Source organism: Tiliqua scincoides, chromosome 9 (assembly GCF_035046505.1).
Source record: "Tiliqua scincoides isolate rTilSci1 chromosome 9, rTilSci1.hap2, whole genome shotgun sequence".
Lineage (NCBI taxonomy): Eukaryota > Metazoa > Chordata > Lepidosauria > Squamata > Scincidae > Tiliqua > Tiliqua scincoides.
Genome location: NC_089829.1, coordinates 20,302,681 through 20,311,712, shown reverse-complemented (window position 1 = coordinate 20,311,712; position 9,032 = coordinate 20,302,681). Strand labels below are relative to the sequence as shown.

At 47.2% G+C, this 9,032-nt stretch overlaps 1 protein-coding gene across 1 annotated transcript in view; it reads left to right on the top strand.

The window, feature by feature from the left end:
- The first annotated feature begins 7,463 nt into the window (after positions 1-7,463).
- Positions 7,464-9,032, top strand: part of GLG1 (golgi glycoprotein 1) — a 71,777-nt gene continuing 70,208 nt past the window's right edge. The window contains exon 1 of the mRNA XM_066636933.1: positions 7,464-7,940. Within this exon, the coding sequence (XP_066493030.1) occupies positions 7,518-7,940 (423 nt within the window). The 5' untranslated portion in view covers positions 7,464-7,517. The remainder of the gene's footprint in view (positions 7,941-9,032) is intronic.

Genomic DNA, 9,032 nt, shown 5'->3' with positions numbered 1-9,032 from the left:
CTTGAATTTCTATTATCTTGGGTTCTCACCTTGTCAGCTTGGTTTATCCTTTGTTGTCTCCAGCCTTTGCTTGCTTGCTTGCTTGCTTTCTTTTACAGCAACTTCATGCACCTGATGGAATAGGCTGTCACCCATGAAAGCCTATGCTACAAGCAATTGGCCTTAAATGTGCCATGACGTCTTGAGGTTTTCCTTCATAGTTTGTCTCAGCCAATCACTGCTTGCTGCATGTCCCTCAGGAAAAACAATAGGCAAATGTTCATGTGCATGAATTAATTCAGTCACACGTCTTGGCATTAAAAATGGGCACTGTGAGGAAATGAGACTTGCCTGTGGCACTGGCACTGGCCCTGAGTGAATCCCTATAATGGCAGCAAATTCTGTACCCTGATTCCCACAGTGATAAGAGGAATACTAACCCAGTAAGGACCAGGATGGGACTTGCTTCTGAGTAAACATGCATAGGATTGTGCACGCATCTGAGACTTTCCACTTGCATTTAGGGACTCTAGGGCATCATGTTGGAGAGGGGCAAGTCAAGATGTGTGTGTTTTGTGAGCATGTCTTTTACGCAGGGCTGCTGAGAGCTCGCATTGGGCATGGGACAAGATGCCTGATTGGCCCCCCTTCCTAAATTTTCCTATATACCACATGTTACCACATTTTTTATTAAACCAGGTTTTAATTAAAATTTTAACTTAACATGAGCAAGATTGAGGGCTCAGTCCTATCCATCTTTTCAGCACTGATGCAGCTGTAATGCAGCCTGAGATAAGGGAACAAACATTCCCTTACCTTGATGAGGCCTCCATGACTGCCCCCCCCCCCCACTGCTGGATGCAACACCTGCCCCATTATCATAGCTGCATCAGCACTGGAAGGGCCTTGAAACGAAATGCGATTATCAGAATGGGATAATTTGATTACTTTGAGTAGTGCTACTGCGTTTCTTTTCTTCTACCTCAGCAAAGTCATTTTTCTTCTTTTGCTTTTCTTCTCATTTGCTTCTTCTTCTGATAACGCACGGGCATCCAAGGACCGGTTTTCACTACCTCTCTCATTACTAGGTGATGATTTTGAAACAAAGCCAAGATGAAATAAACTTGCCTAAGCTTTTTTAATTTTTCATATTTTTTGCTTTTCTCTTCTGTGCTCCAGACTTGTATTTGTATTCCATGCTGTTAATGTCACCTTCAAACCATGCCAAAACACATGTAGACTTGATCCAAGGCCATGTGTTCTAGACACACACTAAGGGCCCAATCCTATCCAACTTTCCAGCACCAGTGCTGCTGCAATGGAGCCCGGAGATAAGGGAATAAATGTTCCCATTCCTTGAGGAGGCCTCTGTGACTGCCTCCCCACCACAGGATGCAGCGTATACCCTATTGGCATGGCTACACCGGCACTGGAAAATTGGATAGGATTGGGCCCTAAGCTGGAAGAAGGGGTGGAGCTGGCTATTGTTAGAGGACTGAGGAGAGTTGTTCTGGTATGTTTCAGTTTCCCAGGTTTGAATTGTATTACTACTTGTTGGTGCTTATGGAGAAGACTTCAGCTGCATTTCCACAGCTTTAATCCACTTCTATTCCCCCAATGCCTTCTGGAAACTGTAGTTGCTTGCTTTGGTAAACCTTTATTGGCATATAAAAATCCATCGATAATAATAAATATAACAAGGCAAAGAGATACAATTTTATCAGTTATTAGCTTCTGGCCTTTGCCATAGAAACTGCCGCCAAAATTCTGCCACCAAAATGGTGATGGAAAGGGAATAATCACTAAGAAGGATTGGGAAAGGATCAACAAGGGAAACAGGAAGAGAAGAAAGAAAAGGGCCAAGTAGGTGGGACCTGAGATTATGATGGGCAGTACACTGAAGAAGAATATGATCCAAAGTATCTGGTTCAACTGAACAAAACAGACATGATCTATTTGAACGAGGGATTTTAGAAAATCTCCCTTGGTGTACTGCAGGTGGAAATATGTTCAATCTTGCTAACATGAAAGCCCTTCTTTTGCTGGGATTAGTGAATTGGACAAAATAATTCGCAGGGCGGCCAAGGGAGGGGGACAAGCCAAAGAAAAGGGATGAACAGGTCGGATTTAAATTAGACAGTAATGTTATGTATTCTTGCTCCCAGAGTTTGAGTTTAATGAGATGATGCGCTTTTTGAAGGTCCATATCAGCTAAAAGTTCAGGAGAAAGATCTAAGGAAGATAATTTGGCAAGGATAAGTTTAGACCAATTGGATGAAAAAGGATCTTTCAATAAATCTAAGAGAATGGAATTCGGGTGAATATTAAGATGGAGTCTAAGCCAAAACTTAAAAGTGGAAGTCCAAGCTACAGTAGTGGGAAGATTAATGCCCAGTTCCAAAATCATAGTGGACAACCTAATTAAGTTTGGCACTCCAAGAATTCTTCTCAGAAATTTAGCTGCTGCCTTATCTATCTCCTGATTAGCTGCTTCAATCCAGACAGCTACTCCATATAATAATTTAGGATAAACTTGTATTTGGAGAGCATGAATGGCAGCATGAATATACTGGTTACCTTTATGAAAATAAAACCGAGCAATCACATTCTGAGATAACAGGGCTGAGGAGATGGCAGATCTACGGTGGTATAACCAAGAATGCCTATAATGAAAGTTCATTATAGATCTACGGTGGTATAACCAAGAATGTCTATAATGAAAGTTCATTATAATGAACTATAATGAAAGTTCATCTCCTGATTAGCTTCTTCAATCCAGACAGCTACTCCATATAATAATTTAGGATAAACTTGTATTTGGAGAGCATGAATGGCAGCAGGAATATACTGGTTACCGTTATGAAAATAAAACCGAGCAATCGCATTCTGAGATAACAGGGCTGAGGAGATGGAAGATCTACGGTGGTATAACCAAGAATGTCTATAATGAAAGTTCATTATAGATCTACGGTGGTATAACCAAGAACGTCTATAATGAAAGTTCATTATAGGCATTCTTGGAAACTGTAGTTTGTAGCCCTAACAGCTCTCAGATTGCTTAACAAACTACAGCCCCCCCCCCCCATGCATCGGGGGAATAGAAGTGCATTGGAAGTGAATTAAAGCTATAGTGGAAATGCAACTCAAATTTATTTTGTAATAAATTTGTTTTGTACTGCATAGTTTGTCATGGCCCAGGCCCCAGGGATTTTGCCCCCCCTCCTGCTTTTACTGTGTCAGATGGGTAAAGTATCATCAAAGCCAGTCCAGAGAGTCTTGTAGTATCTTAGAACTGACACATTTATCTCAGCATAAACTAGAGTTGCCATTTCCAGAGGGGAACCAAGTTATCTGTAGTAGAGAAAACAATGAAGAGCCCTGTGGTATCTCCATGTCTAATAAATTTATGTCAGCACCTGCTTTCCTGGGCTGCATCCCCATTTCATCCATGAAGCAATATGCACACAGACAGATAGAGGTGCAGAAATGAGAACAGGTGGGTGAATTAGCAAGAGGGTATGAAACAACAACAAGCTTGCTTTTGTGAAGAAGCTCAAAATTCTACAAGATCAGCACCATGACAATACATAAGTGATGATGACAATCTCACAGCCATGCTAAGCTTGCAGGGAGGAAGCTCTATTGAACACAGTGAGAGTCGACACACTGGAACAGCACTGTATGTCAATCAACTCTGTCGTGAGATTAGAAGCCCCTGTTGCTGTTCAGGCCCTCATGATGCAGCTGCAACTGTCCCATATAATTAGGGTTACCAGATACAAAGGGGAACAGACAGAGTGCCTCTACCTTTAAGAGTTGTATAGAAAAGGGAATGTCCGCAGGTGTAGCTTCTTAAACCCTTCCATGTTGAACTGTACCTGCCAACATTCCCACTTCTATACAATGGTTAAACACAGAGGCAGTCTGTTCCCCCCTTTGTATCTGGTCATTTACATCTAGAATGTTGTTAAGAATATTTATACATAGGGTTACCAGATACAAAGGGGAAAAGAGTATATAAAAGAAGGAATTAAGAACATAAGAAAAGCCCTGCTGGATCAGGCCAAAGGCCTATCTAGTCCAGCTTCCTGTATCTCTCACAGTGGCCCACCAGTTGCCTCAGGGAGCACACAAGACAACCAGAGACCTGCAACCTTTTGCCACTCCCTTGCACCTGACATTCTAAGGTAGCCTATTCTAAAATCAGGAGGTTAAAATCAGCACATACCAATCATGGCTGGTAACCTGTGATGGTATTTTCCTCCAGAAATCTGTGCAATCCATTTTTTGAGGCATCTAGGCCGGATACAATCACCATATCGTGTGGCAATGAGTTCCATAGACTAATTGCATGCCAGGTAAAGAAAGAAATGTTTTCTTCTATCTATTCTGACTCTCCCAACACTCAATTTGCATGGCTGTCCCCTGGTTCTGGTGTGGTGTAAGAGGGAAAAGAACATCCCCCATCTACTCTGTCACCATATACTGTGGCAAGGAGCTCCACGGAAACTCAATTTCAGTGGCTGGTTCTGGTGCTGTGTGAGGGAAATGAACACCCTCTATCCACACTACTTGTCACCATATCCTGTGGCAAGGAGTTCCACAGACACTCCATTTGAGTGGCTGTTCTGTGGTCCTGGTGTTGTGTGACAGGGAAAAGAACACCCCCCTCCACACTATCTGTCACCATTGAAGTGGCTATCCCATGGTCCTGGTATTGTGAGACAGGGAGAAGAACACCCCCCCACCCACACTATCTGTCACATTATCCTCTGGCAAGGAGTTCCACAGACACTCCCTTTGAGTGGCTGTCCCCTGGTTCTGGTATTGTATGAGAGGGAAAAGAGCATCCCCTTATCCTCTCTATCTGCAGGGCCATAGCTAGGGGTGGGCCGGGGGGGCTTTGCCCCCCAGAATTTTCCCCAAACCCGTCCTCTTTATCTAATCTGGCGTCAGTTGGGGGTGATTTGAAGCCCTTTTGGCAACATTTTTTTGTGCACAGGAGGAAGGCGGCTCAGTGCTTCTGGCAGTAATTGGAGAGGAAAGAGAGAGTGCATGTGTGTAGAGTGAGTAGAACAGGGTACGAGGGGGGTTCCTTGGAAGTTATGATCTCTGGTCACCCTGCCCCCATCCAGAGCGGGGCTGGTCAAGAGCAGCTACAAGAAGGTTGGGAGAGATTTCTACTTGTACTGGCTGGGGGAAGGGAGGGTGCTATTTCTTCTACTGTGGAACATGCTAATTGCGATAATGGTACTGCTGTGGGGGGGGGGGTAGGGAGAAATGTTTCTGTTTGGAGAAATCATGGGGGCAAGTTCTTGCCTTTCAGATATACTTTTAAAATTAATGGCTGCTGCTTGGGGGCTGGGGAGACCTTTTTTCTGGTGGGAGAAAACCTGGAGCTAAACATTTGAGCTAAAGAGAACCAAGAACTTAAGTGTGGGAAAGGTTCTAAGCAGAGGCGGATCCAGGGCAGGCTATGGTTGCATACCCCCCCAACAGTCCTGCCAGCAAGGAAGGGCACCCGCCAGGATGGAGAGCAAAATCAGGTGTCAGGGGAACACCCACTGGGTGAGTGTCGAAGAGATTGGCTGGAATGGGAGCCCAGGTCTACCCATCCAGCAAACAGCCACAGTGGCTTTAAGCTCAATCAGGAGCCTGTTTACCTGCAGGTCTACACAGCAGGTAAACCTGGGCTCCAAGTCCATGCGGGAGCACCCAGCAAGTGGCCACAGAGGCGATCAGCTCAAGCGGAAGCCCAGGTCTACCTAGCTGGTCTACCTTCCTGGTTGACCTGGGCTCTGAAGGTAGTGCTCATGGCCCCCTCCCAAATACAGACACTGGATCCAACCCTGGTTCTAAGGAGATTCAACTCAGAAAGCTTGGAGAATTCAGCTCAACCAGGTAGATTCAATAAATGCAAATCTTCTGTACTTTGCTTTTTAAAAGTAATGAATATTGTAAAAAAACTAGTGTTCCAATGACGTTACTGTATTTGACTAGCTTATCTTTCCTCTTGCTTTTATGTAAAGTAAATAAGTTTTATTTTAATATGTATCAATGCATCAGCAATGTGTCATGGACAAATGTTATATAGTTGCTAGATAGGCACTAGATAGGCATTATATAGGTGCTAGATAGGTGTTAGATAGGCGCTAGAGAGGCACTACATAGGTGTTAAATAGACGCTATATAGGCGTTAGATAGGCGCTGTATAGGTGTTAGATAGGTGTCATAGGTGTTAGACAGGTGCTATATAGGTGTTGCATAGGTGCTAGATAGGCATTATATAAGTGCTATATAGGTGTTAGGTGCTAGATAGGCATCATATAGGTGTTAGGTGCTAGGTAGGCATCACATAGGTGCTATATAGGCGCTAGATAGGCATTACATAGGTGCTATATAGGCACTAGGTGTTGCATAGGCGCTAGCCAGGGATAGACTGCACTTGCTCCCAGTGTGGAAGGGATTGTCACTTCCGAATTGGCCTTTTCAGCCACACTAGACGCTGTTCCAGAACCACCTTTCACAGCGCGATACCATAGTCTTTCGAGACTGAAGGTTGCCAACTAGACAGATAGGCATTGTATAGGTGCTATATAGTTGTTCAATAGGTGCTAGATGGGCGTTATATAGGTGTTAAATAGGTGTAAAATAGGAACTTTCAATACAAGTACTGGTAAATACGACCTGCATCACAGTGATAAGTTTTACTTTTGCAGGGTTGCAAGTCTGTGTATTGCACTGGTGTGTAAATGAAAGGATATGTTGTATGTCATTTCTATGTAGGCAATACATTTTACATTGCATGCAGAGATGCATTTATTCTATGCAAATTATTGTTACATTGCTTTACAGCTAATGAATGAATCTTTAAAAAAAAAACCAAATTATTTTCTCTTCATGAAATTTGGGGAAGTTTCGGGTATTTGATGTTTCTCCAGACTTATCCTTTCATTTTGCCCACCAGTATGGATACCTGACATCATTGCCCCCCTTGAAAAAATAGTCCCCCCCACCTCTAGAATCCTGGCTACGGGCCTGTCTGCCTGTATATCCTGTATATCCTGTGGCAAGGAGTTCCACAGACTCCACCTGAGTGTTGTGTGAGGGAAAAGCGCATCCCTGCATACTGCTGCGTGTCTCAGTTGCGGCAGGTGCAGCTCTTGAGGCCCTCCCTGTACAGCTGCACCTGCCACGCTTCCCCCTCCTGTGCAGCGATTAGAGGAACAGGCAGTCTTGTCTCCTCCCCCCCCCCTTTGTATCTGGTCACTGTGATGCCCGCTGAGAGGCAGACAGCCGTTGCTAGGCGACGGAGAGGTACCAGCCGTTAGGAGGCGCGCCAACCGCCTACCGCTGCCTTCGCGAGCAGGTGGTGACGTCACCTGCCTGCTTTGCATGCCGCGCCTGCGCACGCGCCGAGAGAAGGGGGCGTGGCTGCGGGAGAGGGCGCGTGTGCCGGCCGTTGTGGGCGGGGCCTAGGGCGACGAGGCCTGGCCGGGCCGAACTGAGGAGAGGAGAGGAGAGGAGTCGTATCCAAGATGGCGCCGTGCGGACGTGTCCGGGCCCGGAGCCGCCGCGGGCCGGGCCTTCTTCCTCCGCTCTTTCTCCTGCAGCTGCTGGGGGCTCTCGGGTCGGCCCGAGCGGAGCAAGGAGGGGCTGCCGCGGCCGGCGTCGTGTTTCCAGTGGCGGCGGCGGCGGGGCAGGCGCAGCAGCAGCAGCAGCAGCAGCCGCCGCCGGGCCCGCAGCAACCTCCTCAACCCGGGTTACTCGGGGTGGCCCCGGCGGGAGGCGCCGGCGTCGCGCGGGGCTCCCGCGGGGGCGGCCCCTCGGCGGGCGGCGGCGGCGGCACCTGGAAGCTGGCCGACGAGCCCTCCTGCCGCGAAGACGTCACCCGCGTCTGCCCCAAGCACAGCTGGGCCAACAACCTGGCCGTCCTCGAGTGTCTGCAGGACGTGCGCGAGGTGAGGCGGGAGGGGGCCCGGCCCCCGCGCGCCTTGTCTGGGGGTCGTTCCGGGGGGGGGGCGGCGGCGGCAGCAGCACCACCACCACCACCACCCAAAGGCGGCCTGGGGGGTGGACTCTCGTTGGGACTCAGACTGCAAGCCCCATTCAATACAGTGCGACTGAGGCTATCGTCCTGTCCACACTTTCCTGGGAGTAAGCCCCATAGACTACAGTGGGGCTTACTTCTGAGTAGACACGCCTAGGACTGGGCTCTAAGGCTACAGTTCTGTCCACACTTTCCTGGGAGTGAGTCCCATAGACTACAGTGGGGCTTACTTCTGAGTAGACATGCCTAGGGCTGGGCTCTAAGGCTACAGGCCTGTCCACACTTTCCTGGGAGTAAGCCTCATAGACTATACTATTATCTGAGTAGGCATGCATAGGATTGAACTGCGAGGCTGCAGTCCTATCCACAGTTTCCTCGGAGTAAGCCCATAACTGTAATGGAACTTGCATCTGAGTTGACACACACAGGATTAGACTGCACTCCTGTGTATAGTTTCCTGGGAGTAAGCTCCACAGACTGTAATGGGACTTGCATCTGAGTAGACATGCATAGGATTAGGCTGCAGTCCTGTCCACAATTTCCTGGTAGTAAACTCCATGGACTATAATGGGACTTGTGTGTCTGTATACGTAGGATTAGGCTGGAAGTCTGCAATCTTGTCCACACTTTCATGGGAGTAAGCTCCATTGACTATAACAGGACTTGCACCTGGGTAGTCATGATTGGGCTGTGAGGATGCAATCCTAGCCACAGTTTCCTGGAAGTAAACCCATAGATTGTAATGGGACTCACTTCTGAGTAGACATGCATAGGCTTGGGCTCTGGCTTTCCACTAGACATGCATGGACTTGCTCTGCCAGAACATAAAGGAAGCTACCTTCTGCAGACTGTCTTGGTCCTGAGTTGTCTGATTGGCAGCAGCAGTGGCTCTCCAGTGTTTGAGGCAAAAGAAAGAAGTCTTTCCTAAACCTACCTGGATTGAATCAGGGACCTCCTTATGCAGAGCAAGCATAATAGGTCAGCTTATAGGTCCATCCCCTCA